The 18,141-nt window shown below is 31.3% G+C and overlaps 1 protein-coding gene and 1 long non-coding RNA gene across 7 annotated transcripts in view; one reads left to right on the forward strand and one right to left on the reverse strand.

Annotated features, from left to right (window-relative positions):
• The window catches only part of LOC129949298 (muscle M-line assembly protein unc-89), a 111,604-nt gene that overhangs the window by 5,623 nt on the left and 87,840 nt on the right, over positions 1 to 18,141 (forward strand). For 5 of the 6 annotated variants that reach the window (XM_056060676.1, XM_056060677.1, XM_056060673.1 and 2 more), the window contains exons 3-7: positions 7,052 to 7,244; positions 15,268 to 15,559; positions 15,657 to 16,141; positions 16,199 to 16,290; positions 17,917 to 18,129. In XM_056060676.1, the coding sequence (XP_055916651.1) occupies positions 7,052 to 7,244; positions 15,268 to 15,559; positions 15,657 to 16,141; positions 16,199 to 16,290; positions 17,917 to 18,129 (1,275 nt within the window). Of the gene's footprint in view, positions 1 to 7,051; positions 7,245 to 7,616; positions 7,711 to 8,362; positions 8,635 to 15,267; positions 15,560 to 15,656; positions 16,142 to 16,198; positions 16,291 to 17,916; positions 18,130 to 18,141 lie in introns of those variants that run through there. The other variant, XM_056060674.1, reaches the window with a different exon arrangement.
• LOC129949301 (uncharacterized) overlaps positions 8,363 to 18,141 on the reverse strand; it is a 43,352-nt gene continuing 33,573 nt past the window's right edge. Inside the window, exon 2 of the long non-coding RNA XR_008782021.1 lies at positions 8,363 to 8,395. This is a non-coding gene — a long non-coding RNA (uncharacterized LOC129949301). The remainder of the gene's footprint in view (positions 8,396 to 18,141) is intronic.

Raw genomic sequence — 18,141 nt, forward strand, 5'->3', positions numbered from 1 at the left:
TAATCTGAAAAATTTGACAATAATAATGAATTATAAAGAAATAATAACTTTGGAAAATAGCATTCAAATTATTTAAAATAAACTCAGGATCAATATACCAACAATTTTGAAATCCTTGCAATTATTTTTTAAAAACCGGAAATGTTTTATTTAAACAGTTTTTCTTTTTTAACAAAAAATAAATCATTGGAAATCGAAAACATTTTGTATTCTTAATTTTGTTAAGAACTGGAGAAAGTAATGTAAACAAATAGAAACCGTTGTCTCTTTTACCAACACCTAGGCAAATAAACTGCCCCAAATATTTGACAGACATCCTATGAATTGCTTACACTGATATCCAAAGTGACATAAGTTATATTATTATTTTTCATTTCAAAGGGATTCTTTTATTAAGGCATTAATTCTAAAAACAATATGATTTTTGTGGACAAGAAATTTGAGCAGTTTAATGTTAATTAAAAGCAATTTTACTTTGACTTATGTCCAGTTTATTTGTCTGAATGAGTCAAGTGTATTCAAAATTGTCTTCAAAATGTTTGTTCTTGCTCCATTTTCAATTCTTATTAAGTAAAAATATGCATTCTCTTTAAACTCATAAAGTTTCTATGTCGAATAACTTAAATAATAAAAATGTAGCTTCTCTGTATTATTTTATATCCCAAATACCTTAACTTCCAACAAATTCTGAAAATAATTCACCGGCACTGTTCAGGAACGACGACAAAACGACGGCTTGCAGAAAAAATAGTCTTCCCTGCACCAGAACCTCAAAACAACAAAATATAAACAAAACAAAAAAGATGGGAAATCTTAATATAGAAATAGACTTCAGAGGCAGCTCCTCCAATATTGTGACAGTCTCCAAACCTTGCTGCCGGGACTATTAAACGGGACGTTTCTCAAAAAATTGAAAAACAAAAAAACGAAAAAAGGATGCGCTAAGAATAACACAGACCTCACGTTATTAAGTATTTTTGTTTCATTTAAGTTTACAATAAAAACGTATTCTAGTAGACGCAAAAATAAATGTTAGGTACTAAGTGAATACTAATTTTGCTCAAATTTTATTTATAAATCTTTACGAAAATAACGAACCAGACTAAGAAACATTTTTTCGAATTAGTAAGAGACTCTTGGTGATGGCGATGATGATGATGAATTTTTTGACACGCGATTAAAAGCGCGATTTTGATGTGTATTTTTGCAATATTTTTAACTTAATTTTATTTTTATTTTTTGATTGTAAAATGATTGTATTTCTTTGTTTTTGTGTTTGTCCTATGATGATGATTTTTTGAGATTTTGTTTTTGAAAATACTTCGATTTTTCTTTTTTTCTAAGAAATCTCATTAAATTCAAGACTTTGTGGTGGTCTTTAGCTCAATCACTTTCGACGATCCACTCTAATCCTTCTTATTTTATTGATGAGACTATGCAAGTTCATGTCGTTTTTGTGTTGAGTTTTTTAAAATCACTTAAACAATATTATTTATTGAGATCATAATTTGAATGTCAGCATTGGTGATGGCAACGACTTGGCGGCGTCCACCTGTTTGTATGTTAGAAACGCTATTTTCGAAAGTGTTAAAACTAATTTATGTGTCATACTCATAGTGGCAATGACTAATGTCGAAAATAGTATTTTTGTATCTTTTTTTGAAAAATTGAAATTATGTGTTGATTGTAGTTACGATTGGCAATTGATGTGAATAACAAATTCAAAACAAATGATGTGAGAAGAAGACTTTTGGCACCGCACAGAGTCGTGTAGTGAAAAACAAACAAAATGAGTAAAAATTGATTAAAATTGAAATTTTATTATGAAAAGATCGAAAAGCGATACGAGAGAAATATTACAAATTAATGTTTACGTCTTGTTACGCAAACAAAATACCGCCTATACCTGTCTGTGTTGGAACTTTTGAAATAAAAAAAAAAGAAATCCCAAAATTAAACTTTTGCTTCTTGCATCTGTTCTGTGTTGTTTGGTTGTCTCTGAGATATTCACGGATAAATTTATAGCTATTTTTAGATCATTGAATATTTTTATATGCAGTATATTCGGATGCATTTTGTGGATAAGACAAGACTTACATCAGGCAAAGATTATGCTGTAAGAAAAATTAAGAAATATTGAATGTTCGATTACGAGATGTTTTTGAATTAAAAAATTATGTTGGATTTAGTTAAATGGAATTCACAACTGTAATACATGAAGTGTAAAGGCTTTTTATTAATTCAGTAATGGAGAACGAAAAACTTAAACGATTTGAAAATTTATTTCTTGTTAAGCAGCTTTTTCCATTTTAGAAAACCGTTTTTCTTTTGAATATAACAATCTAGGTATTAAAACCGTGTTTCATGTTACATAATTCCAATTGCTATAAGGTCAGTTTCATTATTGAAAATTTTAGTTTTGAGATTTAAAAGCGATTAAGAAAGTCAAAATGAGCTTAAAAATAAGAAAATGTTTGTACTTAAAAAATACTATTTTTAATGCACACCACAAGTTTTTTAATTATCGCTTTCAATGAACAGCTGATCGTTTCGTTTCATTAAAGGCGTTCATTTTCTTTGTATGCGCACCTAGTATCAATTTCGTTTTTAGAGATCAACTCTAACCTTAAATTCTTGATGTCAATTTGGAACATATTTTGTAATGGCAGACATTTTCATTGATCATTATAACCGACTTGTAAAAAAAAACCCAATGATTGGCCAAGTGTTTGAAAGCACATTCATTGGCATCACAAAATGACAGTTGTTATTCCAGACAAGCGATAAGGGCCCTTTACACTATCAAGAATCATTGATGGCTTTTTCTAAACCTTGGATAAAAAGGAAGTGGTTGTTGAAACGAAAAATGTACGGAGATAGTTCTTTACTTAGAGAACTGTCAAATTTCGATGAAGATTACAGAAATTTTCTTTGAATGGATAAACATCTATTCGTTGAATTTTTGCGAACGATTGTCAACTTTACGTTTTTTAACCACTGAAAGAAACTTTGAAGACCATACATTTTCATCTCGAATCTCACACATTGAAAATCTACACTACATTATTAAAGTTCTGTCAGTTAAAATTGAAGAAACTCAAACAATTGTTGATTTTGATACCCATCAATGTATTAGTGTTGCCTTAATCGAGACTCGTTAAAGTAAAATTGACAGACAACATTGATGGTGTATGGGGTCCATTCAACAGTCAGATGAACAAACAAAATTACACAATACTGAAATGTCACGTATTAAACATTAACTTCTTTAACAAGACGTTGTTTAGATCTGATTCTTAGTTACGTCAATAAAGTAAGAAGTCAACTTTTCAACCTATAAGTTGAAATGAATAATAAATATGAAACGTCAAAATGAGTCATCTCAAAGGAGTCTTGGGTGAACTTTTTCTTCGGGATTACCAATGAAATCACCATCAATCAATCTATTTTTTTTAAACAATTAAAAAATATAAAATTTAGTGACATTTTCGACATTTAATGAATTATCAACATTTGTTTTAACACATTTTTTTTTACTAATTTTGCTATATTTTCTTGTAAATAATATTTTGACATTGATAGTTTCGCAATTTTCTTAAGAGCCATTTCTGCCTTATATTTTGTATAACAAAAATTATTTGATATCGATATATCTTCTGGTTCTTGAGCTATGGACGACGAAAAAAACGTTGCGAACGTACGAACGTACGTACACACACACGCACAGACATCTTTCTAAAAATCTTTTATTTTGACTCTAGGGACCTTAAAACGTCGAGAAATGTCAACATTTTTAATTTGACAAATCGGACCCATTACAATAACTTCCTATGGGAAGTTAAAAATCTAAAACTTAGTGACATTTTCCAACATTTAATAAATTGTCAAAATTTTTTTTTAAAATATTTATTTTACAAATTTTGTTAAATATTTTCTTGTTATGAATATTTTGACGTTGATAGTTTTAACATTGGGTGATGTTCACACTGGTTTGACGTTACATTTAAAGTAATTTCCACTTAAAAAGTAGCAAATGGCAAAGTGAAGCAGTCTATGAACGTTTCAATTAAAACTGAGGCAAATAGTTGGTTTTCGGGTACCATAAGTTTCACTTTCGGAATCTTTCTTCATCAATTTTCACCTGCAGTAAAAATAAACAAAAATTATTACCTACAAAAAGCTCCTCAAATCCCGGCATACAAATCCATTATTTTGTATGATTGTAAAATAGTTCTAACACTATTTTTGACAATAAACTTTTTTATACAAATTAAGCCAAGTGGCCGACCCATTAAATCCGTCTCATACGTTGCGGAAACGATAACAACTGACAGCGCTATTAGTTACAAACGTTGTTATGAGAAGTGGCCCATAAGCAAAGCATTTACCAGACGCCACGCAAAAAGCAGCTGAACTTTTAACTTTTGACTCCAGAAGGTCCATTAATATCAGTTGTCAATAATAGACATGTTCAATAACATGGTGCTCCGAACTCATTCTGATAAGGTTTGTTTGCTCTAGTTTAGTTACGTCCAGTTCAAGGTGTGTTATCGATGCACTCAAAAATCTACTTTTTCTTAAAATTTGCAGTTTTGTTTCCTTTTAATCGAATGTAAATTTTGTTTAGAAAAAAACGGAAACGAACTTGGAACTTATTTTGAAAGCCTTTTTTTAATGCTTTTATCAGCTCTATAAAATGTTCTGAAATTGCTCAGTACACACTGGGTTTAAGAAATTAAACAGGCCTAGTACAACGTAACCAACCCCAAAAACGCTCTATATATAATGATTTACATCCTTCGTAAGCATTACAATCCAAAACCCATTTGTTTGAAAACCAAAATAGATATATCTTTTTTAGAGTGTTTTTGATCACTCTAATCATTTTCGTACGTCAATGGCAAAATCTCCATTGCCGCAACACATTCGACGGATTTTATGGTCCCGACTTACTTTCCAGTCAATAAAGTTGCCTTTTGTTGGCAACTAAAAAATCAAATACTAGAAAATTGTCTAACCTTCGATCAATCCCTTAAATTTTGGGAGGGAATAAAAGAAACCCTAAAAGTGTTCCCATAAGAATACGTTCAAAGTTGTCTAATATTAGCTGAATTAAGAAAGTCTTTTTAGGATCACTGTGAAAATTATCTTCAAAATCTTTTATGCCAATCTTGTATTACTTTTAAAATATTGTTCGAAAATTAAAACTGTTTATTCTTCTTTTTTTCCTTTTTCCTTTTATTGACACTAATCTGACAGCTCCTGTCAAACTTAATTTTCCATTGGGTTAACTCAATTACAATGTGGGTTACCCTCTATTTTTCATAGTTTCTGCAGTTTATTGAGTTGGTTCATTTCAAAATTGGTTTTCACATACAGTATTCAGCTGATCTATAAAAAAACATAAAAACGTTATACAATACGTAAAAAACATGTTTTTACAATCTGCTTAATGTTTACACGCTGTATGTTGTTTACATTATGTTTTATTCCACCTTATGTTCTACATAAATCATTTTCTTTGACGAACTGTGATGGGTCCAAATTTCACAATTGCTAGAAATTCTTTATAGATTATAATTTAGTAGACGACTGGACATTTTTTTTTTTCAATTTAAAAATACATATAATTCACACGGTCTTGAAAATAAAATATAATGAAATATTAAAAAAACTCTGACGACGATATTTTTAAATAGTTTTATTTTTTGACATTCACGTTAAGATCAACGAATAAACAAATTTATCAACATTAAAAAAAACGAAACCATTAAGACCATCCACTCAATCAAAAAATTAATTGAACGTAGACGAGTTTTAATATAGTGAGTGCAATTCATTTGTCGCACCACCACGGTCCAATGTCTTTAAATAACTTTTTCAAAAAATATTCGAATATGTGTAGTAGGTGAAAATATATTATTTAAACAAATTGCCCCTATGAAAATATACCATTCAACCGAAATTATTTATTTTCTAAACACTTTATGTAATTTTCAACCATATGTTTAAAATTATGTAGTATAATTTTGAATTACTCGCCGTCGCGAAAGGTATTAGTCATCTTTTGATTGTTGACTTGTCACTTTTGTAAGATCGTCTGTATCGAACAACAAAACCGGGCGGATCATCTGGTACCGGTGGCGAAAATATAGGGTATGTTTTGAAGAACTTCTGTTCGCAGTTTTGAGAAACGTTAGTCTTTCACATAAGTTCCATCAAAATTAAACTTGAGGGATGTCAATATGTGGTTCGCCATTTTGCATTCTGAGGGTGTTTTGACAGGTGCAACTTTTGTGTTGCTTTAAGATGTCAGTTAGAATTCGAAAAATTTTGAAGCAATTTTGATACCAGAGTTTAATAAATTCAAAAGCAGTTTCGCAAAATATCATAAACGTCAATTTTTGTCACGTGCAACCTTTTATCAAATATCATAATGTGGGATCAATATTTTCTTTTTACTTTTACTCTCTTTTAAGTTTCTTGGACATTTTTTTGAGCAGATTTAAAATTTTGACAAATGTCAAGGATCACAAAACGCTGTGTATTCTTTTACAGTAGACGAAACGATGTTGATATACTTATTTAAAAACTAAAAAAAAAGTACTTTGCAGGCTTCATAATTATAGTTGACAGTCAAAAACAACTGAATTTAAAAATGTGACACAAGAAAGAACCGCCATATTCATGAAAACTGTAATAATTAACTGTCAAATAGGATCTATGATTTTGTTATCATTTCAATTTGTCCTAGATTTCATAGATTGATTCTTTCTAAAACTTCCAAAATCGGATTTCCAATTATTTTCTCCGAATATATATTTGACAGCACGAACGTTAACATTTTGCCAAGGAATCTTGGTCATAAAAATGATCATTTTTTCTTCAAAAAGCCTACAATTTCAAAAATGATTTTCAATACGAAAGTGGAGCGGATACGGATTTATCTGCCAAAATACTTATTTTCTTACTTCTTTTTCTTTTTTCAAAAACATGAATACTTCCGCATACTTTTTCTAATGCGATCCACTTAAATTTTGTCTATTTCTAGAATCTCAAAAGGAATCAACATCAGCTATAGTACCAGCAGCAACATTAACGTCATCATCTTCACCACCGATACAACTTACTTTCAGTGAAAACTCCAGTTCCCTGGTCAAATGCATTCCCAACGAACGGGCTACATTTTTTGTCAAGATCGATTGCCCCGATGATCCGGAGATTCTCCCGCTTAAATTTGAATGGTAAGTGATCGAAAGAGAGAGAGAGAGAGAGAGACAGAAAAAGAGAAAAATGAAATGTCAAAAAACAGACAGAGCACGTGTTTTCGACGAAAAAAATTAAGAGAATGTTTTCAAAACTCTTCCAAATAACTTGAGATTTTTGATTTCAAAAATGAATATTCGCAGTTCAAAAATTTCTCACAGCTGAAAAAAGAGCGTCAAAAAACGAGAATTGGCCATTCTCCGAATTCGGAGATGCTTTCTCCGAATCATAAAAATTTCTTTTTGAGAGCTTACATTTTTTTGAAAATTTCCCTTCTAGTTGGGTGTTTTTCTAATTTTCTTAATCCACCCGCCGAAATAGTCCAACTTTGACGATCGGCGCGAGCGTTAGAAATTCAAATTTAGTGTTGCGTGTTCCAAGACCCCCCGAATAGTCCTTTGTTCTTAAAATATATTATATAGTTTTTGTCACAAAAGTGTTGTTGTAAGTTTGAAAAAATTGTGTTTTTTATTCGCCTGATGAAAGGTCTAAAAATCAATCAAATCTTTTTGACGTATACACGGTCGACTTATGTACATATACGTTGATGTCCAACGCGCGTGAATATATTTGCAGGGTTTCACTTTTGTGCTATATCTAAATTTAGAAAAAGAAAAATCTTTCTTTCTTATGCTTAGAAAATATTATAACAAAAAAAATAATGTTTGATTGTGAAATATATTTTTGTTTTGCAGTGAAAAGAAGATTGCAAGTTCACTAATTGGTCTAAAAAAATGTCGCCTTGATAAAAAGTCTCTCTTACATAATTGAATATGACGATGACGTCTTTTTTGGAATTTTTTTTAAAGTTCTTTGTTTTGTTTTCGAAAGTGAGAATGAAATGCGTTAAATTAGTGCAAAATTATCTTAAAATAGAATTTGTCTATTAAACGGCGGAATTTTTGCCTGATCCCATTGGGATTAAAGATGAAATTTTTAGGATCTAAATGTTTACAAATGCGCCCTCGCGTCCGTCGGTTGTAATCATTCGGTTAGACGTTGGAATTCGTATAATAATTTTTTTACAGTGAAAATAATGCAGAGCATTTCCGTCATCTCATAAATTTTTCAAATTCAATTCTGTTTTTTCTTCCAGTAATTTAGGATGTGCGAGAAGTTTTATAGATATCTGTGAAAAAAGAAACCAATTAGTCCATCAGTTTTTTAAAGAAAGTGGTCTAATGAAATGAGTGTTTTTTAGAATACGTTAATGGTTTTAAAGTAACACAGAAAATTACATAAAAATTGTGTTTGAAAAAAAAGGAAACGGAAACAAATAATGGGCAATGGTTGTTCGAAATGTTGCAAATGCAACGAACATAAACATAACGGTACATTGTCTTCGACGGGATCAGTTTATCGAAAAAGGTAAATAAAATACGTCGTCGATGACGTTTTTCTATGTTTGTTTTTTCGGAGTGTTTAAAATTTAAATATTTTCTGACATTTTTAGCTTGAGTTGGTTTTTAGTTGAATTTATCAGCAACAAAAATATTTTTGAAAACATCCACACATATACAACATGTGTCAAACAAATATAGGAATTAGTTAGGAACGTGAAGAACTTTTTAAAATTCTAATATTATTAATTTATTTTAAGATTTCTTTCAACAACCTTTCAAAATGAAGAAATGATGTCATTTTCCGGGGGAGGTGTTTTTTTTCTTGTTTTTTTTTTTTTTTGTTTCTTTGACTGAACTAGTTCAAGGGTAGCATCCTGTGATAAATGTTTAAAACAAAAATAATAAATGTTTTGTTTCTTGAACATGGGGGAAAGCTTATTTTGACATTTCATTTTGTTTGTTTTACTTTTATTGAATTTTCTAAAATATATTGAACAATGGATAAGACTTTTAATGTTATTTTGTATCTTGTCAAAGATTTTAAATTAAATTGCGAAATTCTATAAGAAGAAAATAGATGAACATTTCCATAGAATATAGAATTTATTTAAAATTGTGTTCCGTAAGAAATATTATTACAGTTGCGGTTGAATGTCTTCGATAAATTCTAGAATTCAATTTTTGAAGTTATAAATCGATTTTGTTTACTTTAACAATTCCAATGCATTGTTGAGGCGAGTATTGTTTTATTTTTTTGGGAAATTACAAAACATGACAGCTTCAAAAGTGACAGTTCCTCAAATAACGAGATAATAAAAACAAAATGGTTGATGAAATTCGTTTCAGGCACACAAGTTTTCAGTCAGCATAAAAGATATAAATTTATCGAAGGATTCTTTGATGACTCGTATTTAAAATGACTATGAATACAGGAGTTTCACGGTGATATTTGTGATTTAAAGAGAGAGAAGAAAACACGTCAATGGGTTCAAAAAGGTTTCATCAATTTTTAGCTTTCACTCTATTTACTTTTAATACCTGTCAAATTTTGGTGGAGGATTTTTGAGCTTTCGAGTAGAATAATCGTGGCAGTAAATACTTTTTTTTTGTTTTGGATGGGTAAAATAAATCAATTTATTTGCAATCTAGATCTGTCAAAAAACAAATTTCTCTGTTTTTCATTCCGTGAGCAAAATAAATTGATTTATTTTTGGCTTAAAATCAAATCTATAAATCTAGATTTTTCGGCCTATTTATCCCCCTTTGCACGATAATAATATTTGAAAAAAAGGTAAACTTATAATTTGACAACTACATCACTTTTTAACACCTGAACGAAGTTAAACCAATACAACGATAAATAATGTTGTGGTCCTTGCGTCACAAAAATGTTTCAAGGAAATCTGAATTTACCCATAAATACTCATTTAAAGACATAGCATTTTGAAACAATATATTTTATGCGTTATGTTGTAAATAACAAGTCACATCATTTATCAAATTGACAGATTAAAATTGAGCTGGTATCTGCTAACGGTTTTAAAATTGCATTTTGACATGTCATTATTTTATCTAGGCCTCACTTGATGATTAAAAAGAGACAGGAAAGTGGGGCAGACATTTTAAAATATGAGCTGTCTCATGGCTGCGTTCAATCTCGTGTTGGGTAGGGTATCTTGGATAGGTGGATTTTCAGCTGTCACAAAATAAAAATAACTTTCAGTTGTTGACAGAAAGCAGTGAAACATTTAAGCTTCGAAGTGAAAATTGTTGTAAGATAAAACATTTGATGGATAATTCAACTGATTGGACAATTATGAATTGAAATGTGCGTAACAATTTAATAAATAAGAGATAACCTTAATCTGTAATCTATGTTAAAGTTCCTATTAGCTCAATTGGAATTCTATACGATTAAAAATTTACTTGTGAAATCTCCGGTTTTAAAGGATTTACGTTTAATAGAAAACTATCCTAACAGAAACGAGAAATATTATGACTATTTATATCTTTTTGTTTACCAACAAATACAAAAACTGAAATACATTTTCAAGTTTCTTGAAATTCAACCATGTGTTGAGTCAGCTGTTCTGTCAGATACCTACATACCCCAGAAGTTCTTGGATACCATTGGATTCTTTTTTTGACATCTCAGCTGTTATTTTACACGTAAAAGACTAACAAAAAGGTATCCGGATACCCTTTCTGTCTGAACGCAGCCAATAGAGTCCAACTTTCAACACAGACATTTATAAATTTAAATCTGTTAAATTTAATTTTAAAATATGTTTAGATTTTCAGCAGATTTGAATTCAAAATACATGTAGATTATTTACTGTTTTGATTTATTATACCAATAGAAAGCCTCATTATTGATCTATACACAATAATTATGATTTGAACGGTCTTGTTGAAAACATATGACATTAAAATGAATTCTTTTTTATTTATGTCTACATAAGCTCAGAATGGCAGTAACTTCTGTTGCCATTGACTTGTATTCATTTCTTGGGTGAATAAATTAGTCAAGAAATAACAGAAAAGTAGGAACAAGTCTTTTAAGATTTTGGTTGTTTAACGTTTTGAAGGTAAATAACGAAGGAAGTTTATGTTATATTGTAATAAAATATAACAATGACCTATCTGATGACATGCAAGAATTGCAGCAACCACTAACAGGCAACAGTCGCTTTTGATCCAATTATACAATTTTTCGTTGCCACTTTGAACGTTCATCCAATAACAATGTCAAATATTTGTATGATATCTAAAACATCAAACGTCATCTAAATTAGTTTGACAGCTAATCAGATAATTTAATAAATAATATATTATGCATTTCTTACATAGGTGGCGCAACAGTAGAGAGAGGGATCGATTAATTTCAAAGATCAAGAGGACGAACAGTTTTTTTTTCGGAAGAACTTTTTAGGACAATAATTAATTTTAGAAGATTTGTCAATTCCTCTCAAAAGCCAGTATCTGTAAAAAAACACACCTAAACACAAACCAACGATCCACGGGTAATACTTATAAATCTAAAAAATTAAGATATTTGCTAATTTTATACTTCCTTCAACTCTACAAATGTGTAGTTATTAAGTAAGATCAACAATAACGTTGAGAGTTGTCAAAATATTAACATATTTTGGAAAGCATTAAACTCAAAACACCAGGTTCATTTATGTCGTTTACACCCCGTTTATACTTATCTTTTTCCAAGTTGAATTTCAATCTGTTAAATTTAATTTTAAAATATGTTTAGATTTTCAGCAGATTTGAATTCAAAATACATGTAGATTATTTACTGTTTTGATTTATTATACCAATAGAAAGCCTCATTATTGATCTATACACAATAATTATGATTTGAACGGTCTTGTTGAAAACATATGACATTAAAATGAATTCTTTTTTATTTATGTCTACATAAGCTCAGAATGGCAGTAACTTCTGTTGCCATTGACTTGTATTCATTTCTTGGGTGAATAAATTAGTCAAGAAATAACAGAAAAGTAGGAACAAGTCTTTTAAGATTTTGGTTGTTTAACGTTTTGAAGGTAAATAACGAAGGAAGTTTATGTTATATTGTAATAAAATATAACAATGACCTATCTGATGACATGCAAGAATTGCAGCAACCACTAACAGGCAACAGTCGCTTTTGATCCAATTATACAATTTTTCGTTGCCACTTTGAACGTTCATCCAATAACAATGTCAAATATTTGTATGATATCTAAAACATCAAACGTCATCTAAATTAGTTTGACAGCTAATCAGATAATTTAATAAATAATATATTATGCATTTCTTACATAGGTGGCGCAACAGTAGAGAGAGGGATCGATTAATTTCAAAGATCAAGAGGACGAACAGTTTTTTTTTCGGAAGAACTTTTTAGGACAATAATTAATTTTAGAAGATTTGTCAATTCCTCTCAAAAGCCAGTATCTGTAAAAAAACACACCTAAACACAAACCAACGATCCACGGGTAATACTTATAAATCTAAAAAATTAAGATATTTGCGAATTTTATACTTCCTTCAACTCTACAAATGTGTAGTTATTAAGTAAGATCAACAATAACGTTGAGAGTTGTCAAAATATTAACATATTTTGGAAAGCATTAAACTCAAAACACCAGGTTCATTTATGTCGTTTACACCCCGTTTATACTTATCTTTTTCCAAGTTGAATTTCAACTGTCACTTCATTGAAACCAAAACACAAACTTTATATAAAAGTTTAAAATTATACACAACAGTTCTAATAGTATCTCCAACGATTTGTTATGACTACGAGCCAAGGGTATATTTATAAATCACTCTTAACCTATCCTAACAAACCCTGACAAGATCACTTCATATAGCTCTCTTATATACACGTCTCGTTAGACTAGACGTTATTTATATCAAAATTATTACAAAGTTCTAGTTTGAAGTTTGTCATTTTTGTGCCAAATCAATTTTCAATGTGAATGAATTTATGTATGTTTTCACGCCCTAATGATCGGGCTTGATGGTGGTGGCACTGGTAGTGCCAGTGGAAGTGGACATAGACTATACCTGAAAGTTAATTTATATTATTTCTAAGATTTAAAAATAGATCTTCGATGGCAGTGGCAAGTGAGACGTTTACACACAGTGCAATGGCAACCACTTTACTAGAATCAATCGATCGATAAATTATAATTATTTGTGTTAAACGATTGCCAAGTGTATTAAAACTGCTGTTGGAATTTCATGTAAAAGACACAATGTAGATCTTTTAGTGGACTTTGTCGATCTGTAGAATGAGATCGAAGTGTTTTTTATCGGAAATTGTTGACGGAAATGAATTGCAACAAAACAAATCAAAACAAAAGGTATGTAGGGCAGACAAATTGGGTTATGTTGTACCAAAAAAAGTTAGCTATTGGGTTTCGAAATAATTACACAAACTTACGTTAGAAGAGCGAAGAAATTTTTACATTAAAGTCTATAAAAAGTACTTTTATTCATTCAAGTTTGATATAATTGACAGCTAAGGGCTGTCAAATTCTTTTTGTGTTAAATATACTAATGTTATATTTTCAAATATCAATAACAGAATATTTTGACGTTTGTATCTTATCAATCCATATAACTTTGCCTTACCCCAAGACTACACTATCAAGTGGACAATGTTTGTCATATAAAACACTTAGAACCTTGTTGCTGATTACTCGATCATGAAGCACAAGGATTAAAATAATTGAAATAACACACAATTTAGTATTGAAAAACATTTTAAGTGTGAACTGTCAAAAATAAATTCAGAATCCAGAATATCATCTCATGTGCAGTGCAACACATTTTATTGGGTGCGTTCCCGTTACCAGACCTTGCAATCAAACATGACTTTATGTCAGCAGTTTTCACTTAAAAGCTATTTTTTGATTTGGCCACTATAACTACCGCCTATTTTATGTCGCTGTCAAAAATAAAACTAGACACATTTTTAAATATTTTATGGAATCATTTCAGAAAAAATTGATTAATTATTCCAGACCAGTTGAACATATTTGACAAATGTTTGACGTCACAATTTTTGTTTTGTTTTTGAATTAATTCGGATTAGATGGCGCCAACTTCAACTAAGAAAATATAGTTGGCACGAATTTCGATTGTAGGAATGTGAAAAATGGGCGGTGACTGCGGCACAAAGCAGGCACGTCAGACACCATTTTTTACGAAATAAATACCTTTCATTCAAAATAGAAAGCAAACAGACGCACGGCGCGGCGGTAAGACAATTGACAAAATATTAAGTTAGTAATATTGGCCTCGAGACAGTCTTTCAATTAATATGTCTGGGAAATTTAAGGCAGCTGGTTTTATGACATCACTTATGACAGTATTCAAAATGATTTATTTTATTTTGAAGATTTGAAGCAAAATTATTTTCATTTCAAATTAATTACTGTCAAAAGTCTCAGCTTTTGACTACTTTGGAATTTTATTGTGAACGCACCCTCAAAGCAATGATCAAAATGTCAATGACAAAAATTACACTTGCATAATGTAATTTTTTAATGGAATGCTAATAAAAATAAGGAAAGTCTATTCTTAATCAAATATACGAGTACTTAATTATTTCATCACGTTTTATGAACTACTTTATGACTTTTTGTTTAAACTAAAATCTACACTTTAGAAATGATTTACCACCCAAAACATATTTCCTAATAGCTACAAGATGTCAATTAAGGCTTTCAAACATTCTAGCACGAACTGTCGAATCTATAATTAATTTCCGTGTACATTAATATTGCACCATCATTTAAACTATCATCAACAAACTTTATACATTTAACATAACAAGACTACTTGAACACACGAAATATTGTTTAACATAAGAGAGGATGTTGAAAGCCTTTGAAAGTCTTAAAATAATCAAACAAGAAACGAAATAGGTATGTGAAAATGAACGTACGCCATTGACAGTTGCAGCGCCGCCGCCAACAGATGCTTTGGGGCATGGTGATTCCAGCTGCGCAGCTCTGACGTTTTCTCAAATAGAAATACACATAAACTTCAGTTATATTCGTAGTAAACAAATTTCCCCATCTTCGAATAAAATTTCCCTTTGAGTATCATCGAAAAGCTTTCATATGATTCTCTTTTGCATTTTCAGGAGTCGTGGTGAATTACCGATTGAGAATTCTGATCGTTTCCGCATAACACAGACCAGCAACGCTGTTCAGTTAGCCGTTGAGCATGTCCAACGCGAAGACGCTGGTCACTATACGCTCTACGCTCGCACCAAAGCGGGCAATGTCATACGCAAAGACGTCGAGTTAATTGTCGAAGATAGATCGACAGGCGATGATCCACCGATATTTTTACGTCGCCTGGGCGATCTATCTGTCAAAGTAGGAACCCGAACAAGGCTGCTCGTTGAGATTCGCAGCTCAACTGATGTCAAGGTAAGTGACGTTTTTTGTGTGTTGTTATTCCCCACTTTGGCGACATATTCTCCTTAGGCTAGTTTTTGCATAAGTTTCGTAAATAATATTTCCACAGATAACTTGGTATCGAAATGATCGTCGAATCTGTGAAAACGATCGAATTAAGCAAATAAACGAAGGATCGTTCTATTGCGTCGAAATAACTCCGGTAATTCTGGAGGATGGAGGTCAGTGGATGGTTATGGCAGAGAATTTGGGGGGTCGAAACTCTTGCATAGCCCATCTAAATGTCCTCGTTCCGAAGGCTTATAAGTCACCAGAATTTATCGAAGAACTACGAGCAGTGCTCACCGATCAGGGAACTGTTTCACTTGAGTGTAAAGTTGTCGGTATACCGACGCCGGTATTGAGGTGGTTTAAAGACTCGAAGGAAATTAAGGCTGGCGATGTTTTCGCACTCACTGCCAATCCCGACGATCCCACCTCACTGGGAACGTATACTTGTGAGGCGGTCAATTGTATGGGTAAGACATATTCGAGTTCAAAGGTTCATGTCGTTGGTAGGGGCAGTCGTGAGGGATCACTAAAGCCTGCAGATAGGTAAGTTTTAAAAATTCTCCAAAATAAAACCAACATGAACAATTTTTTTCTTTGCAGCGTTCAAAATAATGCACCGCCTCCGATATTTACAAACGAATTGCGTGGAACATCGGTACGCATCGGTGACACAATAATTCTCGGCTGTCAAGGTGAGTTGAGAAAGAACAGCAAAATTTTTGATCTGTTGCCAAAGTATTTTAATCACTTCGAGCATTTTTCTTGAAATCTTGAACTTCAGATTCTCGAAAGTGTTGACGTACACATTGGATAGGTCATGTTTAATATACATTTTATGGTTCAAAGAGAGGGAAATTTGATTGTTTCTCTCTTAAATTTAAGAGTCCTCTTAATTATGTGTGGATTTTAAAGAGCAAGTGGTGAAATTGGGATCTCAAAAGAGATCAATTGACATTTAATTTCGAATGTTCTGTTTATGTTTCAAGCGGACATGCCCAATATTGAGGGACATTTTCGGAATAATAGGGTAGAGGGATATTTTTTGTGAAATGTACTTTTCAGATAATGTTTTTGTGCAAGTGTTATTATTTCTGATGCTTCTCTCTAAACAATTATTAATAAATACGAGAGTTATGACAATTATGAAAGCTGTCATCGTGACTCACCAAAAGAAATTCTTTGTCAAGAATATCGTGGATATCCATTTTAATATAAAAAGAAGAAAACTGGGTCAAGTGGTGAAATTTCTCATCGCTCATTGAACAAGTTCAGGGACCATCTTCACATCAAACTGTTTCTAAAAGTCAAAAAAATGTGACGTTTAGCAGTGACAATTGTCCATAATATATGAAGCCCATATCTTATTTTTAGGGGTATCCTCCTTCCCACTATATTTGATACATGCACCAAAGTAAACATTGGGCAAAGTCCAGACGCCATAAAGGACTTGAAAGGAAGTCAAGTTTCTAGCCTCTGATTGGCCAGCTGCCAAAAAATTACCTTCCAATTAGGGCAACTTTAATGAAAAGTTGTCTGAAAAGTTAGTCAAGAAAAATCTCCATAACTATTCAGTCATTTTAATAGAAGTGGACTTGCTTGTATCAAAATGACAGTTGATCATGCTTTTCCATTCAACTGAAAGCTGAACTTTATTACTCTATGATATATTTATTTTCTGCACAACTTTATTTAATGTTTTCTGTAAATGGTTTCCTTGTCAATTCGGAAAAGAAATAAGTAATATTTCGTTACAATACAAAATACAAATCGCGATGAACTTGTAGCTTGCCTGACAATAATGTTTTCGCTAGTTTTTGTACAATGAACATAAAGTAGTGGTTTGCGAAGTAAAGTTCTGAATTTGAAATTCATGACACTTGAAAAACTAGTTGCCTTGGTCAAAATTTACGTTCAAAGAATGAAGTTGACTGCAAATGAAGTCCCTAATGTTGTCTGAACCTGCCCATTCTTTGAGATCTTCAAGAGATTGAAAGATGTAATGAAGCATTAAACAAAAATCCATTCTTCCATGTGCTTCAATCACTACACAAATTACTTTAATGTTTTGAAGACCGTTCAAAATATGTTGTAGAATTGAGTTCGAATTCTTGTACCTATTAGCTTAGGATATTCTTCTAGTTTGTTTAGCTCTCTAAGTTTTGTTGAAGCTCGTTCAAAGTATATATTTCCTGTTTCCATTTAATCTACATACTACCAAGAGTAATACTTTGAGTCTTGAAGAAGCTTACATTCCCAAAACTTCTATATTCATTCCATTAAACAAAAATATTGATATTCTTCTTCTTTTTTGTCAATAGTTGTCGTTCCTCCATGGCCAAAAACTGTAGCCTGGTACAATAAGGAGGGACGCGTTGAAGCCAACGATAAATACAAACTAATCGAAGATGGTCTAGGAGTTTATATGATCGAAATTAAGCCATCCGAAAATTGTGATGAAGGTGAATGGAAATGTGTTGTAACAAGTCAGGAAGGATGTGTTGGAATATCTTCGTGTTCTGTAGCAATGGATAGTAAGTAAAATT

Source organism: Eupeodes corollae, chromosome 3 (genome assembly GCF_945859685.1).
Source record: "Eupeodes corollae chromosome 3, idEupCoro1.1, whole genome shotgun sequence".
Classification (NCBI taxonomy): Eukaryota; Metazoa; Arthropoda; class Insecta; order Diptera; family Syrphidae; genus Eupeodes; species Eupeodes corollae.